The 20,486-nt window shown below is 37.6% G+C and overlaps 2 protein-coding genes across 5 annotated transcripts in view; one reads left to right on the forward strand and one right to left on the reverse strand.

Annotated features, from left to right (window-relative positions):
* LOC21409744 overlaps window positions 1-14,084 on the forward strand; it is a 24,785-nt gene extending 10,701 nt beyond the window's left edge. For 2 of the 4 annotated variants that reach the window (XM_024173849.1, XM_010110620.2), the window contains 2 exons: window positions 11,290-11,534; window positions 11,730-13,717. In XM_024173849.1, coding sequence (XP_024029617.1) covers window positions 11,290-11,534; window positions 11,730-13,006 — 1,522 coding nt within the window. In that variant the 3' untranslated portion in view covers window positions 13,007-13,717. Of the gene's footprint in view, window positions 1-11,289; window positions 11,535-11,729; window positions 13,718-14,037 lie in introns of those variants that run through there. The other 2 variants (XR_002903311.1, XR_002903312.1) reach the window with 2 other exon arrangements.
* LOC21409747 (probable S-adenosylmethionine-dependent methyltransferase At5g37990) lies at window positions 14,017-16,135 on the reverse strand. Its single transcript, XM_010110623.2, has 4 exons — window positions 16,027-16,135; window positions 15,149-15,429; window positions 14,649-15,036; window positions 14,017-14,364 (listed from the first exon to the last, which is right to left on the reverse strand). Exons 1-4 carry the CDS (start codon window positions 16,120-16,122, stop codon window positions 14,017-14,019), a joined length of 1,113 nt encoding a protein of 370 aa, XP_010108925.1. The 5' UTR covers window positions 16,123-16,135.
* Between the last annotated feature and the right edge of the window lie 4,351 nt (window positions 16,136-20,486).

Below are 20,486 nucleotides of genomic sequence, written 5' to 3' on the forward strand. Positions count from 1 at the left end.
CCCAAAAAAAAAAAAAAAGTTATACAAAGCAATGCTTCTCTCTCTTTCTCTTCTCTCTCTTTTTTTTTTTTGGAAAAGGAAACAAGATTTCATTAATGATTAAAAATTTATATACAAACAACATGGAGGAACAGATTTCCTCCGAAGAGCAACTCGCATATCACTGCAAGCCCATGACACTAGCTTTCATTACCTCAATAACGGAGAAAGTTCCACTTGGTTCGAAAAAGTAGAAATATTAATGAAAACCGTGGGTGATTTGGGGAGAGCCAGCAACTCTAAATAGAACACGAACACAAATCTGTGAGATACTTCTTAATACTAGGAGAGGCTACAATGGCCGGGAGAAAGGGTTGCGATCCTGCGAGGGTGAGCTAACTCCAAAAATCCATCCTCAGTTCGGCTTTTAGGCTGCAACTCGCCTACATGAAGCCGGAATCGCTAGTAATCCCTAACAAGATCAGAAAAATGCAAGTTATTTCAATGTAATGCTAGTTCCTATTCTTGAAGTATCTTTATGCAATATTAGACAATTATTTTTTTATGCAACATAATGAAGTGAATCAAGCATGTATGTGGTAGGCTCCTAGTAGTTAGTTTGATTAGTTAATAAGAGTGTGATCTGTTAGGAATGTTGTTAAATGGTTTTAGCTGTTGATTCTGACTAGTCTAGTTGTTATGAGTTGTTAGAAGAGAATGAGCAGTATAAAAGGGGGGGATTAGGAGTTAGTGGGGCTTATGGTCCGGTTTATGGCAATTTGGGGCAACCCTTGGGGGAGTTGGTGGTCCCTCGAATACTGCCATTATTGTTAGGTTTAGACAATTTCTTTTGTAATTCTTCAATTCAGCTTCAATGAAGATTCATTCTCTGATTCATTCATTGTGTTTGTGAGGAGTGATTGAGGAAAATTTAAATAGATTAAAGCCGGACATTGTTATTTTACAAGAGACCAAAATAGATCTTTTGGATGAAAGGTTTATTGGGAGTTTGTGGAAAAGGAGATACCGGAGTTGGACAACCCTCCCTTCGGTATGAAGGTCAGGTGGCACTGTGATAATTTGGGACAATAGATCAATTAAAGTAGGTAAAAGTTTGATTGGAAAATTCTCGGTTTCCATCAAAATAGAGTTAAGGAATTCTTGTTGGTGGTTAAGTGGGGTGTATGGGCCTAATTCCTATAGGAAAAGAGAAGAGTTTTGGGATGAATTGGTAGGCTTGAATAGTATCTGTGAACTGAATTAGTGTGTTGGAGGGGTTTTTAACATTAAAAGGCATAGTCATGAGAAATTTTCGAGTGGGAGGATTACGAGAAGTATGAAGATGGGGAGGCGGATTTGAGGGATTTAGTGTTGTCCAATTCTAAGTTCACATGGTCAAACTTTAGAGAAGTGGCGAAAAGGAGAATTGATAGATTTCTAGTTACAAATGGGTGGGATAATTTGTTCAATGAGGTTAGACATGAGGTGGGAGTGAGAGCATGTTCAGATCACTTTCCCTTGATTTTGGACGCCGAATCGGTTAATTGGGGCCCGTCCCCTTTCTGGTTTGAGAATATGTGGTTAGATCATCCGTGTTTCCGAAAAGAATGTGAAAGATGGTGGGGGAATTTGAATCCCGATAGTTGGGAAGGTTTCAAAATTATGGAAAAGGTGAAAGGAATGAGGTATAAAATTAAGATTTGGAATAAGGAATCTTTCGGACATACAAATGTAGCAAAGAGTGAGCTTTTGGGAAGAATTGAAAGAATGGATAGCAAAGAGGAGGAGAGTTCTCTGGACATTAGTGAAAGAGAGGAGAGGAGTGCTAAGGAATAGGTTGGAAGAATTAATTTTCAATGAGATGGTAGCTTGGAGACAAAAAATGAAGTTTAGATGGATTAAGGAATGGGATGCAAATACAAAGTTGTTTCACAAGTTGTTAAGCAACCAGAGAAATAAGAGTGTAATTTCAAGATTGGATACGGATGATGATTCGGTTCTGGAAGATAAGGAGAAGATAGAAAAATAGATTATTTCGTTCTATGAGAAATTATTCAAAGAGGAGGAGGCAGTCTTATGGTTTTTTGAGGGTATAGATTGGAGGGCGATTTCAGAAGTATAGGCTAAGTAGCTGGAAAGATCTTTTGAAGAGGAAGTTAAATTGGTGAAATAGGTTGAGGCAAAGGTCATGGCAAAGGTCTTGGCAAATAGGTTGAGGGAAGTGTTGAGTAATACAATTTCAAGTTCACAAGGTGCCTTTGTAAAGGATAGACAGATACCAGATGTGGTACTTGTTGCAAATGAGGCAGTTGAGGAATATAGATCAAAAAGGAAAAGGGGTTTGGTGTTTAAATTGGATTTCGAAAGGGCATATGATCATGTTCGATGGAGTTTTTTGGACAAAGTACCGGAAAAGAAGGGTTTTGGAAGAAAATGGAGGAAATAGATACAAGGATGCTTATGATCGGCCAATTATTTGATAAATGATCAATGGATTTTATAATATATATAGATCCTTCGTCGCTTTCAAGAAGAGAATTGAATCCTTCCAAAATGTCTCGTCTAATTCGTTCTTCACCTTGCCCTACCTTTGAGAACGTCTCTTTTTTGCTCCTCTGTATCTGCAAATATCAACGCAGATTTTGCAGACTCGAGCTTCTTCGTGTTGTTGCAAAACTACAATCTCTTATTATGATTATAGCAAGGGATGCTAGAAGAATGCACCTTATATATATATATATATACCAATCTCTCTCTTTTTATTTTTATTTTTAATATACCTAGAAATCTCCGGGCTCCTTTGCACTTTTGCTGCAATACTATAATGCATGCCAGTAGGGTTGTCGCTTTTATGCATTTCTAGGGTCGTGTATACGTTTTTTCGCTACTACCACTATGGCGAGAACAGATTTGGATCTATTCTTTCGTGAATTTAGAATTGGTTTAAAACTATATAGGATTGCTTTAAGCAATGATGGAGGTTTAGTGAGATTTGAAGAATTTCATAGGAAATCAAGTTTTTTCATCTCTGTTTTTTGGATGTAGTGACGTGGATATGTCAAATGTTGGAATTCATTTGCAAAAACGAGAAAGTTGAAGGTTTTAAGAAGTTCAACTGTTCACAATATGTGGTTATCATCAAGACTCTTAAGAACGCAACAAGTGATTATCTGAAGATCATGAGGATTAATGGTGAAGCCGTGAGAAATATAATCCTTCCTGGGGACAGCAAGAAGACTGTATGGAGCATACTTATGATTAAACTAAACAGAGTAATGGGGAGGGCAAATTTTTTTCAAGATAGAAGAAAAGTCGAAGGCACTATAGGGAGAAATGAAGTACGCTAGATTCAGAAGCAAGAGATACATTAATGGAAAAGGCCCTTGAAACGGGCAGGGTGGAGGGATTTTCAATTTGGAGAGAGGAAATCTTGGTTTCACATCAACAGTTTGCGGATGATACATTATCTTGTTGAGGGCGAGTCTAAGTAACATTAGGAAAGTAAATGCACTTTTGAAGTTTCACACTTTGTGCTCGGGCCTGAAAATAAATATTGGAAAAGGCACTTGGGTGGGGATAAATATAGAGGACAATCTAATACAAGAGTTTGCGGATGCTTTGGGTTGTGAAGTAGGGAAATGGCCTATGAAATACTTGGGTTTTCCATTGGGGGGAATCCGTTGTCATTAGATTTTTGGCCACTGGTCATAGAAAAGGTGGGGAAAAGATTGGATGGATGGAAGAAGTATTTTTATCAAGGGGTGGAAGGATGACCTTAATCCAATCCGTTCTTGTGAGCATTCCAATTTACTACATGTCCTTATTTAAGATGCCTGGATCGGTGGTGGACCTGTTGGAACGAATGATGGGGAATTTCTTATGGGCCAATCAGGAGGGTGACAAACCAAGGAGTTTGGTGGCTTGGGAAATAGTGACAAGAAGTAAGGAGAAGGGTGGCCTGGGCATTGGGAACCTAAAATGGAAGAATCGGGCTTTGTTAGGTAAGTGGCTTTGGAGGTTTCCATTGGAACAGAACTCTCTGTGGGAAGAGTTATAAGTAAATATGGTATGAAACCAAATGGATGGGATTCAAACCTAGTAACTTGGGGTTCATTTAGAAATCCATGGGAATTTATTTCGCAGGATGAGAGTTGAGGATGTGACTAAATTCTTGTTTTGGAGAGATTAATGGTGTGAGAAGTTTTGTATACGCGTTTATACAGAATATTAGACCTTCCTAATGCATTCATCTCCCAAATTCATTCAGTCTTATTATGATGACCTAAATTGGAATCTTGGTTTTAGAAGAGGCCTCAATGACAAGGGGTAGAGGATTTGCATTCTCTACTTCAGTTACTCAACACTTCCCATTTTCGGCCTTCCAAATCCTGATCGAAGAGTTTGGTTGCGTGATCCTAACGGTTTTTCATGTCGGATCTTTTTTCCACAAATCTTTTTTCCTTATTTTGTGGATAGATATGAAATTTTGAATTTTGATTCTTATCGATTCATTTGGAAATCTAGTGTCCCCCATAGAATTAAAGTTTTCGCTTGGCTGGTCACGCATAGGAAACTTAACACTTGTGATTTGGTGCAGAGGAGAAATCCTCATAAGGCACTATCCCTTTCTTAGTGTATTCTTTGTAGAGCTAGTGAAGTGTCCATTGACCATTTACTGCTACATTGTCCGTGTCTAGCTCAGTTTGGCATAAACTATTATTAGAAGCTGGTTTCTCGAGTTTTTCCAGCTCACTGCAGTTCGATTTTGAAGGAAGGGTTTTTAGGTTCGGGCTTGAATAAGATGACTAAAGTGCTGTGGAAAAGTATGGTGTTGTCTATTTTTTGGACCCTATGGTCGGAAAGAAATGCTAGAATTTTTTAGGAGAAGGAGATAAGCGTCATTGATCTTTATGAGAAAGCAAAATTTACAGCCTCATTATGGGCTTCGTCTGACAAAGTTCTCAAGGGTTTCCCTTTTTCTTTAGTAGTTTCTAATTGGAAAGATGTAATAGGCAATTAATTGAATGCCTTTGTTTTGTTTGAAGATTTTTCAGAGGTAGAAGATGAAGAAGAATTCGGACATAGGAGGAAGAGCAAAACTGCTATGAATACTGTCTTACTCACACACTTTCTCTGTACAGCAGCACCCTATATATAGGGATAGGACTAAGGCAACATTCCTTCTATAATCTAGACAATAAAAGGAAATAATCAGACAACTAAGAAATCAACCTAGGAAATCATGTAACTAGGAAATCAATCACCTAATTACCCAAATCTACATTTACGGTATGTACAGGTTGGCAAATCAATTAGCCAACTATCCCCTAATTACCGAGAACTAAAAACAATCATAAGAAATTCTACACTCCCCCTCAAGCTGGGTGATAGATGTCAGTCATTCCTAGCTTGCATCTTAGCTCTTCAAATGTAGTTCGTGGTATTGCTTTGGTGAGGACATCTGCTATTTGTTGACGGGTTGATGTATATAGGAGATCCACAATCTTCCCATCTATTTTTTCTTTGATGAAATGACGATCAATCTCCATGTGTTTGGTTCTGTCATGATGAACTGGATCTTTGGCAATTCTTATAGCAACTTGATTATCACAATACACGTTGATGGCTTCAGTGGTTGGGAATCTTAATTCATTGAGTAGTCTTCTTAACCACATTCCTTCACAAATTCCATGAGCCATGGCTCTGAATTCAGCTTCTGCACTCCTACGAGCGACAACAGACTGTTTCTTACTTTGCCAAGTTACGAGATTCCCACGAATGTACAGTACCCAGTGGTAGACTTGCGATCCACTATAGAACCTGCCCAGTCAGCATTTGCAAAAACTTCAATCTTCCTGTTAGGAATCCTTTTCTTGGTGTCATCTTGAGGTACCTGAGTATTCGATAGACAGCTTCCATGTGTTCTTCTGTGGGACAGTGCATGAACTGGCTTACAACGCTCACTGGAAAACCAATAATTGGTCTAGTGTGAGATAAGTAAATGAGTTTTCCCACTAGTCTCTGATAACAGCCTTTGTCCACAAGTGCACTATTTTCCTTGGTCCTGAGCTTTACTGTGAGTCCATAGGAGTCTCCGCCGGTTTACACCCCATCATTTTAGTTTCCTTGAGCAGATCAAGAACATACTTCCTTTGAGACACCGAAATGCCTTTCTTTGTCTTGGCTACTTCCATTCCTAGAAAATATTTGAGATTTCCTAGGTCTTTGATTTCAATTTCGTTGGCTAGAAATTTCTTCAGTTTCTCCATTTCGACTGTAGAATTGCCTGTCAGAATAATATCATCTACATACAAATTAGAATGACTATTTTGACTAGTGGGAGACTGTCTGACAAAGAGTTTATGATCTGCTTGACATCGAGTGTACCCATTCTCCTTCAGAACTTTGGAGAACTTGTCGAACCATGCACGTGGGGACTTTTTCAATCCATATAGGGATTTCTTTAGTTTACAGACTCTATTGGATGCAGTAGGAGATTCAATCCCAGGAGGAATGTCCATATAGACATCTTCTTCGAGATCACCATTGAGAAGTGCATTCTTGACATCTAATTTGTGGAGAGGCCAATCCAAGTTAGTTGCCATAGAAAGAAGAACGCGAATTGTGTTGAGCTTTGCAACAGGTGCAACGGTTTCCTGATAGTCAATCCCGTAAGTTTGAGTGAATCCCTTGGCCATAAGTCGGGCTTTGAATCTTTCCACACTTCCATCTGCTTTGTACTTGACTGTAAAGATCCACTTACACCCAACCGTCTGTTTTCCTGGTGGTGGTTCTGTGAGTTCCCATGCCTTGTTTTTCTCTAAAGCGTTTATTTCTTCAAGGATAGCTGCCTTCCATTCAGGTACCTGAATAGCTTCACGAACAGAGTTAGGTAACTATATCTGATCAAGATTGCGGATGAAAGCCTTACAACTCAGTGAGAGATGCTTGTAGGAAACAGAGTTGTAGATAGGGTGATTTGTGCAAGACCTTACACCCTTCCACAAAGCAATTGGTAAGTCCAAGTCATTAGAAGGCACGTTAGGTGGCAATTCAGTACTAAAAGGTTCAGAGATATTTGGCAGCTCAGTAATGGGAGATTCAGAGGTGTTACCTTGATCACTATTGAGGTGACATGTACTCGGGTTGGACTCCTAGAGTGGCTCAAGATATGCTTGGTTCTCTATTCCCTTTTGAGTTCTTCCCCTCCTAGAGTAAACACGAAGATCATTGTTTGGGACATGGGAATTATTTAGAGTACCACTCTGAGTTTGTGTTTGAGACAATGACTCATTCTCGGGAATTTGAGGAGGAATTGGAGATTGTGTTTGAGACTCTTGGGAATTTGAGGAGAAATTTGAGGAATTTGAGTGGGAATATTATCCCAAAGTTGATATTCATTTGTGTTCTCCCCCTGAATGACAACTTTGGGATAATATGGAGATTGTTCACAAAAGGTGACATCCATGGTATTGTAGAAGCGCCTTGTAATAGGAGAAAAACACTTATATCCTTTATGATTGGGTGAATATCCTAAGAATATGCCTTCGATGGCTTTGGGATCAAGTTTGCCTCTGTGATACACATGGACATATGCACAACAACAACAAGTCTTAATCCCAACTTAATTGGGGTAGGCTATATGGATTTCACTTTTTCACGCAGCTCTGTTCGAAATTAAACTTTCCTGAAGGCCTAGATCTAGAATGTCTTTCCTAATTACTTCGGTCCACGTAATTCTTGGTCTACCCCTCCCTCTCCTAGTATTAGGTATAAGAATGTCCTCCCAAGCACGAATTGGTGCTTCGAGCGGTCTACGATGGACATGCCCGTACCACCTCAAACGGCCTTCGCACACCTTATCTTCTATTGGTGCACACCTTATCTTCTATTGGTGGATTACAGTCCTATAGAACTTTCCTTTCAACTTAATAGGCATCTTGCCATCACATAAAACACCCGTAGCATTCTTCCACTTAACCTACCATACCTTAATCTTATGTTGAATATCCTCTTCTATATCTCCTTCGTACTGCATTATAGACCCAAGGTACCTAAACTTCGTAGAAGCCCCAATCTCCATACCATCTAAAGAAATTCTATCAATCTGATTACTTGAGTTACTAAACCTACAATGCATGTATTCAGTTTTCGTCCTACTTAACTTAAATCCCTTCGTCTCGAGAGTCTGTCTCTACAGTTCTAACTTACGGTTAACTCCTTCCTTATGTTCGTCAACTAAAACTATATCGTATGCAAAAAGCATACACCAAGGAACTCTATCTTGGATTTCTCTTGTCAGCTCATCCATCACGATGGTGAAAATATAAGGACTAAGAGCAGATCCTTAATGAAGGCCGATCCGAATGGGGAACTCTATCGTGTAGCCTCCAGCAGTTCTCACACTCGTGACCACCCCATCGTACATGTCCTTAATTACCTTGATATACCTCACATGCACTCTCTTTTCTAGCATCCCCCATAAAACTTCTCTCGGCACCCTATCATATGCCTTTTCTAAATCTATAAAGACCATATGTAGACATGGACATATGCACAACACCCAAATATTTTAAAAGGAATGCTTGATACAATTTTGCAATGTGGATATGACTCAAGAAGAGTGGTGATAGGTGTTTTGAAATTTAGAACATGAGAGGACATCCTATTGATAAGATAGGTAGCAGTAAGAACAACTTCCCCCAGAACTGTTTTGGGGACATGAGTTTTGAACATAAGAGATCTAGCTACCTCGAGAAGATGCATGGTTTTCCGTTCAGCCACCCCGTTTTGTCGAGGGGTGTCAACACGAGCTTAGATGGACAATTCCATGACTTGACAGGTAATCACCGAGAATTAAAGCAAAATATTCCCTAGCATTGTCAGTTTTCAAAACTTGGATTTTTGTTTGAAATTGAGTTTGAATCATGACATTGAAATTTTTAAATATTTGACCAGCTTCAGATTTTTCTTTTATAAGGAATAGCCAAGTGATTCGAGTATGATCATCGACAAATGAAATAAACCATCGTGTCCCTGTTATATTTTTGATTCTAGATGGTCCCCAAATATCTGAGTGAATTAATGAGAAAGGATGTGACTTTTTATATGGAAGATGTGGATACGAATTTCTAACATGCTTAGAGAATTGACATACTTCACAATGAAAGAACTCTGAGCTTTTATTCTTGAATAACGAAGGGAAAAGTTCTTTCAAGTACCAAAAATTTGGATGATCTAGGCGATAGTGATTCAACATAATCTCACCATCATTATTGGATTTAAGATTCAACAAAGCTTTATCCTGACATGGAATTTTTGACATTGCTTGGAGAACTTGCTTCTCTGGAGATTCTTCACTCTTGAGGAGATAGAGTCCCGAGCTTTCTCTAGCACTGCCAATCGTCTTCCCTGAATCCAAGTCTTGAAATTCACACAGATTGTGATCAAATTTAGCCACATAATTTTCATCACGGGTGAGTTTAGCAACTGATAAATGATTGCAATCAAGAGTTGGAACAAGAAGGAAAGATTTAAGGGTAAGAGAATTAGAGATTTTTGCTGAACCAATCCCCATTACTTTAGACATAGAACCATCAACAATTCTAACTGAGTGTCCTTCTTGGCTGGTTGCGAGATTCATGAGAAGAGAGGCATCACCCGTCATGTGGTTCGAAGCACCTGAATAAACAATCCACGGTTTTGTAACCTGCTTTACAATAAGCGCTTTGACGGGGTTACTTGATTGAGTCAAGGTTGCGGTTGATGTTGAAGTGGATGAGGATTGTCTGAACATCTTTTGGAGGAGTTCAATCTGCTCTTTGCTAAACATAGCAGGCTCGGTTGAAGTAGGTCCATTCGTTGTAGACGCAACATTTCTAAGGCTTTCTTTGTTGGTGTGCCGTGCGGAGGATGGCTTCCAATCAGTAGGCTTGCCATGAATTTTCCAACAGGTTTCCCTCGTGTGACTAGTTTTATGACAATGATCAAACTAAGGTCTTCCTCTTCCATTCCGATTGTCATCAGTATTGTGTCATCGTACAGCAAGAGCAGAACCTTCTCCCGTTGTTGGAAAGCTTGATTGAGTATCCATCATTATCTTTTTCTGACTCTCCTCTCTTCGGACTTCGGAGAACGCTTCACAGATACTTGGTAGAGGCTGTCCTGAGAATTCTTCCCCACACTTCATTGAGATCTTTGTTGAGGCCCATAAAAAATTTGAAGACTCATTTCTTTTCGACAATCTGTTTGTACATGTTTCCATCTTTGGCACACTTCCATTCATAAACCTCAAAGAGGTCTAGTTGTTGCCAATACCGAGTAAGAGAATTAAAGTATTGGGTAACCGTGGACTCACCTTGATGAAGATCATGAAGAATACTTTTAGCCTCAAATAATTCAGACGTATTCTTGGAAGGCAGCATCCCATATTCCTTTGGCAGTGTCATAGAGGAGAAAATTTTCTCCAATCTCGTTTTACCATGGAATTTATCAGCCATGACATCACCATATTGTTTTCAGACTTTCAAGTTTGGTATTTCGCATCATCCTTGCTTGTTGCTGCTGCAACTCCGGTGAAGTAGTTGTCTTTCATCTTCCCGCATACGAACATCATGACTGATTGGGACCACTGAAGGTTATTGTGCCCATTTAATTTGTGGTTGGTGATGGGCAGATTATTGGTCTCGGTTCCTCCATTGGAGCCTGTCATTGCAGGTTTAGAATTGGAGATAACTTCGGACGAGGAGCTAGGCTTTTTTGTGGTCATGCCGTATTTTTGCATGTGGGGATTTAGATATCAGTGATGCTCTGTACCATGAAGATTTTTCAGAGGTAGAAGATGAAGAAGAATTCGAACATAGTAGGACGAGCAAAATTGCTCTGAATACTTTCTTATTCACACACTTTCTCTGTACAGCAGCACCCTATATATAGGGTTAGGACTAAGACAACATTCCTTCTATAATCTAGACAATAAAAGGAAATAACTACTACAAAAGGAAAAAAAAACTAGAAAAATCAGGTAACTAGGAAATCAGTCACCTAATTACCCAAATCTACATTTATGGTATGTACAGGTTGGCAAATCAATTAGCCAACTATCCCCTAATCACCGAGAATTAAAAACAATCCTAAGAAATTCTACAGTTTTTCCTATGTTTTTCCCTAGTGAGGATTTCTAATCCTCCTTTTTTGTATCTGATTTTCATCAATGAAATCGTTTTTCTTATTAAAAAAAGAGAGATAAATATGAATGCTTACTTGACCAGACTTAAAGCTATACTGTTATGTTTCTTTGCGATATTTCAGGGATGTTTTTCAGTGCTCTGTGTTGATAAGCTTTTGGCGGGTCCGCCATTCATGGCATAAAAACTTGATGAAGAAATGTATGGAAAAGGAGATTCGAGTTGAAATATCAAGACGACTTGGGGAAATAATGGATAGCATTTGTCAAGGACAAGGAACTATAAGTTTATTTGAGGGTTTCCTGGAAGATTTTCTTGACGAATCAGATTTCATGGATTATTTTAAGGCGACGTGGTATCCTAGAATGGGTTAGTAGTGATTATCTTAAGTAGAATTTTATCTATTTCTCTTACATAGACTAAATAATCTGAGAAGTGTCATTGATAGTGGCATTCTATAACTCTTAAGACTTTGACCATTGGCTTTTATTGGTAAATCTTATTGTTTTCTTTTTCGTTATTTTAAATTGAACTTGCTAATATGAGATGTTTCCATTTACTCAGGGAAGTGGATCACCGCAGTGCAAACTCTTCCCATTGCAAGCCAAGAGACTTGTTCTGCAATCGAGTTTTACCACAACCAAATGAAGGTTAGGTTGTTGAATGAGAAGAATCCTATTGTTTACCAAAGAACTGATTGGTTGGTTGATAAATTGAATACGAAAATACATTCGTACTTTTGGCTCGATGAGTACTCGGGAAAGGATGATTTTGCACGATACCGAAAAGAAGAGTGGGTAAGCGGTTTAACATCTTGGCGCAAAGCGTTGGAGATTTCAGACACCGACGTCGTAATGGAAGGTGGAAGCGCTAAAGTTACTGACCAGCTTGATCGAGATAGGTTGCACGTTGTTTGGAACTCCGGTTCACAGTTTGGTATTTGCGAGTGTAATTGGGCTGAAATGGGAAACCTTTGTGAGCATATGCTAAAAGTTATTAGTGTCTGGCGCAAAAAGAAGTCTGCTACACCGTCAATCAGCCTGCTTCAGTACCAAAAGGTATTCATGGATATGCTACAATGTGCACCCCATGATTCTTTGATTCGTGATCATGCTGTTTCCTTAGCAGTCTTTGTACAGAAGCAGATAAATGGACTGGTATCTGAAAGCAGAAACTCTAGCAAGGGTCAACCAAGTTCTGGAAATCATGATCAAGAATTAGCAAGTGGGAGAAGTGAGGACATCTTGTATGATAAAGAGAATGGTTCTTTGGATCGACATGGCACTCATGGCAGAGTCACAGGTATTGTTGGTGGACAAACGAATGATTCGGGAGATGGTCGAAATAGTATCTGTGGTGATGGTCTTGCAGAAGAAATTTCTTGTGCAGAAATGGATGTTGACCCATCATCTATCTGTATTTCTCCGCCTGGTTTACATTCTGTTGATGAGGTTGTATCTAGTGGTGTCCTCTCGGAGAACACGGAGAAAGGATTGAACTCAGAAAGTGAACATCTTCCTTCCAAAGATGCAGATGCAACTCTTGCCAACACAAATTGTTTCACAACTCATGCCTTAAATAAAGGTGGTCCCGAAAGTGAGATGGATATGGAATCAATCTCCATGGATATACCACCTTCAACCATGGAATTTGTGGAGCAGTGCACGGTGGCCCATCAAAATGACGCCTATAGTCAAGATCTCAAGCCTGTTATATCCAACACAGTGGATGCTGATACCCTATCTATCAAGACATCTCCACCTATAACAGTACATGTTGAATCACAGGCTGTTGAAATTGCTGAAACTTCAAATTCCAAGAAAGACAATGAGGAAGCATGAGAAAAAGCACATGCCTCTGCTTGTGTGGTTAGATGAAGTTGATGATCATGTAGCAGTTTTGTCTGTGATTACGAGCATTTGGAAATATGTTGGTTAAACACGTTGACCAGTTCTAAAAGAATTGCCAGACACTGCCAACATCAGGACATCGCCAGCATCTTGCTACCATGAGGAGTAACGACATTTCCTGGTTATGGATAATGGAATTGGTTCCTGCAAGGGCCATCCTTGGTGACTGAATCTGGTGCTTTTTCTAAATGGTAAAGATTGCCAAAGATGTCAACAATCATAAGAATTGTTAGTAATGCTGAGAAAAATGAAAGTGAAAAGTTAATGATATTATTGATATTGCTCGTGAAAAGTCCGAACAGTAGAGACTGCCCGTGAACCTTGTAATTGGGGTCCAAGAAAACGTCAAGGTAGATGCTAGGGGTCGCGGCTAGTGTAACAAACAGCTGTAAGTTCTGCTCTTTGTTCATGTGCATATTCTTTTTGATAGTCTCAGATATTCCCATTTTATAGGATTAGTTGTACCCAGTTACGCAAGTTATTATACGCAGCCTTCAGCAGTTCTGTCAAATTTAAGGAGAAACATATTTAGATTGAAAATAAATAAATAAATAAAAGGGAATCTCTTCCCTTATTTTTCTGTGGTCATCACTCTCAAGTATTTTGGCCTTTTGTTCTAACCGAGTCGATGGTAAGCGGTGCTACTTACTCCGAGAAATCTACTAGCTTGTTGCTCGAGTCTAAATAGTAAATAGACATTGGATTCTTCTGATTCAGAAACTTTTATAACATAGAACATTCTATTCGGTTTCTTAATACAACAACAGACGATAGAACAAAATACTGACACGAGATGTACATCATCACAGAGAACTTTTCGTACAAAAACATTTGCATAAGTAACTGTTTGGTGCATAATTGCCTTGCAATGTTTTTTCGTCTAAATGAGTATTGCCTTAGCAATCTTTATTCTGATGACCATATCATCATAACTTACTGAGCTAATAAGTTTTGCGCTTCAGAAGAACAAACGACTCGATCACTTGCTTGTAGCTCAAGTCCAGAAACACAGAGCTCTCCTTAAACTTCTTCTCAAACTGATCAAACAAATTGTTGATGATCTGAGTCCCAAAGTGGTCGCTAAAGAGGCCTTCCATTACAGCTCGGTAGTGCATAATGATCTGATGAGGAAAGTCTGGATCAAGGAGGAATTCCCTTGGACGAACCAATGCTTCCATTCTCTCAAGAGTGAAGTTGGGATTTCTCTTGATGAGCACCTCTAACTGTGCCGGAGTCGGGAGATATACCGGCAAGTTGAATGACTTTACTTTCTCTTCGCTTGTTAATCCCTTTTGGTATAGACGTAGTTATTTTATATATTGTTAGTCCTTACAGCTCAGTAACAAAATGGAAACTTCATGATAGATGTTAAACATATGTCAATTTCAAAATTAAAGTAATTATAAAAAAAAGAACTAGTTTGATTTATATCGTAAGGTACGGTATTATGAGCTTTGTGAAGTTATATACTAGTGACACAGCAGTGAGATCTTGAAGCACTTGAATAATTTGGTTTGTAAATCATGCACATTAATTAGTAAATATATGTCTATGAATGTGTAGAGATCAATACCATAGCTGCCATATCTAAGAGAACACTGCCCATGAGATCAAACAAAGTTGGCGTAATGCACTTAGAATTTGGCGGCACGCTAACGATGGAGAAAGCAACTAGTCCACCAGGGACAACCTCCAATGCCCTAGCACCCAAAAATGAATCAAAATCTCTAGCGAACTGAGCTTCATAAGCTTCAGCAACTTCCTTGGAAGAAGTTGTCCAATAGATCTTCCCCTTGTTATACGCGGGAGAGCTCTCATCCGCCACTCCCTCCGGGACCTTAGAGAGCCAATGTAGAGAGTAGCCGGAATACACGAAGTGCAGGCTCGACTTCAGGAACAACCGGTTGTAGAATGAGCCTGGAACTCCGGCAGCGTAGTAGGGCTTATCAGATGGGATGGACCTGAAATATCGGCGGGTATGGTGGATGGATTTTAGCATAGTCTGAGCCTGATTTATATATATAGTTTAGTTTAGGTTACATATCCAAATGCGTGCTCGTACGTTTTACCTACCTGAAAACAGTGTTAAAATCGCTTGAAACGAGGTCGTTGAAGAATACTTGGAACTCTAGAGTTTTGGAGAGGTGATCCAGTCCCTGAGAGTGGAGCTTTAGGTGGACGGAGTCCATGACATTTTGCACGGCAGCGAGTGTATTGGCTCCGACGGCACAGCCCATATCTACCATGTTGAACGCTTTATGAGAGATTGGTGAACTAATAATGACTTGGTCTAGGTCAAGCTTTTCCAAAATTCCCTCCTTGATGAAGACATTGAAAGCGTCTACTCCCTTTTTCTGCTAGACACGAAGATTGGGACTCATGATCAGACAAGTAAACCAAAAAAGAGTAAATATTGACGCACATAAGTCCGATTTTGTAAGCTAGAAAATTTTGCACTCTGGTTTCTTTACTTGAACATCTTTGGCAAGTTATCTCCTCCATAACATATAAATTTCTTTTGAAATGATCTCTGCTATAATTGAAGTGTTTATGGCACGTAATTTTGAAGAAATAATAGACCAATTAAGAAAGTCTAGGGCTCAAATCGTTAAAAAAGTGCTGACAATGCTAAGAATTTTGTAATCCAAAATGGGCATACATTATGTACTCGTTGCGGGTTAATTACATAAAATACACAAAAATGACAAAATAGGTACCCCAAATAATTAATTTTAAAAAATAGAAAAAGTCGTAGTATCATTGAAAAGGGTGAATTTTTTAAAAAATTGGATTCTTAAAATATATATGGACATTATGATCGACAGTACTAGTATATATAGAGTAGAACGATGTTGAAAACCAGTGTTGTTGTCTTCTAAAAATTCTCAAAAAAAAAAAAAAAAAAAAAAAAAAAAAAAAAAAAAAAAAAAAAAAAAAATCAATGAAGTCACCTGTAAGGAGGAATTGCGCTTGTAACTGAGCTCATCTTCTCCACCGTTGACAGGAAACACTTGGTGTCGTTGGCTACCCTCTACTTCACTTGTCATCTCTCCCTCTCTCTCTCTCTCTCTCTCTCTCTCTCTCTCTCTTTGTTTTGTGCTTCACATAATTAAACAATGAAACCTTTTATAGTTGCGTTTTGTTGCTTAATTCTCTCTCTCTCTCTCTCTCTCCCCCCGCGTGTGTTTGTTTTGTGCTTCACATAATTAAACAATGAAACCTTTTATAGTTGCGTTTTGTTGCTTAATATTTTATTTTTATAATTTTTGGTGAAGTTATATTCTCTGTTCATTTTTATTTTGCTGATCAAGAAGTTGCGTATTTATTTGTTTGGTTGCATGCACGCTCTATATTCCCAACCTAGTCATAGATCAAGCCATCACATCAATAACACTAATAAAATATATTTTCAATTCAATAATTGTACCATTTCTCTTTCATATATATTAATGATCATCACACACTTCCATTAGTTTTGTTCCTTATAGTACGGAGGGGACCATATATATATATATATATCAGTATCTCTATAGGTACCAACATGTGCTCATTCTAAAAATAAATATAGTACCATTTGCAACGGTGTGCAATTAGTTTTAAATGTATGTAATATGCTAATCAATCAGTAAAATGGTTACCAAGCAAATTATAAAATAACATCAAAGGTCTTTGTTGGTAAAGAGCTGCTTTCTTCTTAAAAATTAAAAAAAAAAAAAAAGAAATTTCTAATCAGGTCGTTTTACCATATCTTTGAATGATGTCAAACTTAATTATGCCACATAAAAAAAGTTTTTCCAAATGTCCTAATAAGTGGCTTCATTTACTGCTTACAATCAGTTGTAATATATTTATACATTATTAATTGTACGGATGACTATACATTAATTATATATTATTTAGTCATAATCTGCAGTAGTATCATATAGGTACCTGCCAACTATTTCTTAATGATCCGATAATGCAGGCCTAATTAATGTTCTTATCCTTAATGGAAACAATAATATTGCTTTAGATGCCTTTCTTTGCTTTCTAACAACGAAGCCGATGAGATCTTTTGTGTGCTCTATTGTGAAAGAAAGCTTCCATATTCTGCTCCAAAGTAACCTTTTTACGAGACGAATCAAGAATTCAAAGCACCTTGCTTTAAATTAACGGTTCTACAGTCACAGGAAAGTGGTTGAGATATTGAATATATATTCAATTTCATATAAATATTTGATACATATTATCTATCTTTGTAGTTTCTAAAATCAAATTAAAACTATAAAATACATTAATGCTGTTAGAAGATAATTACGTAAACATCTCTATTTGGCATTTGCACATGTTTTTTCGCATAAACTATATTCTCTTTCTTTCTCTCCTTCTCCTTTTTCTCTTTTGTGGGATGGTTTGATAGAATTTTTGTTTTTAACTTATCAGTAAGTGTTTGAAACCGCGTTTTTAAAGGAGCTTACGGTTCTCTTTCTTTCTCTTCTTTTCCTCTTTCTTTTTGTGGCATGATTTAATAGAACTTTTATCAGTAAGTGTTTAGAATCACATTTTTAAAAGAGCTAACGGGTCAAAAAAATTAAATTTTTTAAGTTGTATTAGAATAGATCAGTCTAATACAAATTTCAAAGTTTATTTATAACTTTTATATTTAAAAATCTCAATTCATGATTTTGATTAAAAATTCTTCTTAATAGTATAAGTATTTCTCGTATATTATCCAAACACTTTTAAAAGCAGAATTAATATAGATCATAAAAATCACGAGCAGTTTTAAGAAAGCTCTCCCAAACAGGCTTTGTTACCGTCTGTCATATATTCTTCAATTTTTCTCTTCTTCTCTGCAAGAACCGTTGTGGTCAGCAAGTGACCAGCATTGTCTCTACACTGACATATTTACGACGAAGATAGTGTGTGGATCTACGTGCAGCTTTCCTTAAGAGTTTTTAATAATTTGGGGATTCTTTTAAAATTTAAGAAAAAAAGTTACTAACGAAAATTATAATAAAAATATATACACTGACAAATATTTATCAATAAAATCTGAAAAATAATTTGTTAATGAATAGAAAAAAAAATAATCATGAAATTTGTCAGAGAACCTATTTTGGTCCCGTTTATTTCACCGATTTGAGTTTAAAATTTAAGTTTTGTTACAGTAAAACAACTCTAAAAAACAGTCACGTAACTTTTTTATTATGGTAAAAAGCTCTCATATAAAGTCATATCTCAACTCGAATTAAAAACTCGAATCAATGAACTAAACGGACCCTTTGTGTTCTACTATGTACTGAATAAAAGATATGCATCGTAAATCAAGATTTACACTAAAGAAAAAAAATGCACAGGAAAAATATTATGTAACCAATAACTTTCTGGCGAAAAATATATCAAATTGGTCACAATAAAGAAAGAAATCCATGGAAAACCAATAACCAATATGTATTCACCTGGATTTACGTTGTATGTCCTATATTTACTAGTATAATACAATCTGCATTTTCCAGTAAATAGAATATTTACGGTGTTTATCCTTTATTTATTGAGAGAACATAATCTTTGTTCTTAGTAAATTTTGGATTTACAATATAAAACTTTTATTTACTTGTAAAACACAATTATGTTCACCAGTAAATAGAGAATTTACGGGCTCATTCCGTTATTTACCAGGAGAAGGATTTACCAAATAAAAAAATTAATTATATTTCTATGATAAATCCTGAATTTTAGGTGTGTATCCTCTATCAATTACTAGCAGAACACAATCTGTCTTCTCTGATGAATCTTAGATTTATATCGTAAATCCATGATTATTTTTATTTTTTATTCATTAATTAATTGTCACGCCCCGGTTTCGGGTTGGTAACGTGGAGGCTCGATTGGGAGTTAAGCATTTAATAATTAAAACCAACAGTGAAATATTAAATAAATCTCCAAACGAGTCCGACTATTTTACCTAAAATAAATTACAAGAACATCTCAAGAGGCTAAAACTCCCGCCTCTAACACTGTTCAGGGCTACACCCACAGGATCTATCCAAGAGATCTTTAGTATCGTACATACATGAACATGTAAATAACATTACAGACATCAACCACAATTTAGAAATCCAAATATTCAGAGTTTACATAATTTATAAATTCTTACATTCGTACACAAGGATGATGATCACAATCCTCACCAAATCCGGTGGTAGCAACTCACTCAGCTACTCCGCACTGCTCATAGAGTCACCTGGGAGGGGTTTAACATTTATAAAACAATGAAACGTGAGCGAAGGGCCCAGTAGGATATGTTTTGAAATAACTTTATAAATAAGTAAACAAGCAAATAATAAATGAGTAAATGAATAAATATAGACATTCAGTTCCAACACAACAGCCAGAACCTCACATCATTTTTCTCAAAAGAAATATAACTGAAAATCTCTATATTATAGGCATTAGCAAGTAATTTATACTATGATAAATTACTTACACAACTAAATGCACAAGCCATATCACCCCGGGCCGGGTTTCGGGTCCTGCCCCCAAGGATGCACTCTCCACATCTTATCTAGGCCATCAGCCGGTTTACCGATTTGCAAGATCTCTTAGCTTAAGAAATTATTCATTAAACTTTATGAAACAGTTCATTATACTCCCCAGAATCTACAACAAGCCATAGGCGTAAAAATATTTTTCTTTCACAAACATGCCATTTCTTTAAAATATTTGCAAAGCCAAAATCCTTTTGAAAACAGGCTCACAAAGGAAAGGGTGAGAAATCCAACCTCACAAGTACCAAACACGGCTAGCGTTACATTATTCTGGCTTTCCCTTCCTCAAAGCCCCTCAATCCGAGTCCTCAGCTAGCACTGATGCAAAATCACGCTTTAGGATCCAATTCACATTCCTAAAGCAATTTAATACCAATTATACACTTCGATTTCCTATTAGTGTGCCATAATTTAATTACCGGTTTCACAACCCATTTCATGTTTCAAATCATCATTCCAAGGGTTTTCAATCTCAAAACATGGATTAAAGAATCCAATCCATTCACTCTAGGTCCCCAAATGAAGCTAATTTGGGTCCTCCTCAAAACCGAGGTCAAAATAGAGTTTTTTGACAAAACAGGGTCAAACCCAGTGTACACCGGTCGACCGGTGACAGAGCAGTGCAACACCACCGGTCAACCGGTGGTGTGCAATTCGGTCGACCGCATAGGTCAACCAGTATGACCAATGCAGTCCGGTCGACCGCACAGGTCGACTTGTGAAGTACAGCAGGGCGAGGAAAACCCGCGGAATCCACCCAAAAACCTGCAATTTCAGTTTCAAATTGAAATATCTCAAAGGAAAACCACTAGATCCGGGTTCTAGGTACTGAATCAAGTCCAAAGAACCCAAGATCTCCAATTTCTACCATGGTTTTACTC

This window comes from Morus notabilis, unplaced genomic scaffold (assembly GCF_000414095.1).
Source record: "Morus notabilis unplaced genomic scaffold, ASM41409v2 Scaffold518, whole genome shotgun sequence".
NCBI lineage: Eukaryota > Viridiplantae > Streptophyta > Magnoliopsida > Rosales > Moraceae > Morus > Morus notabilis.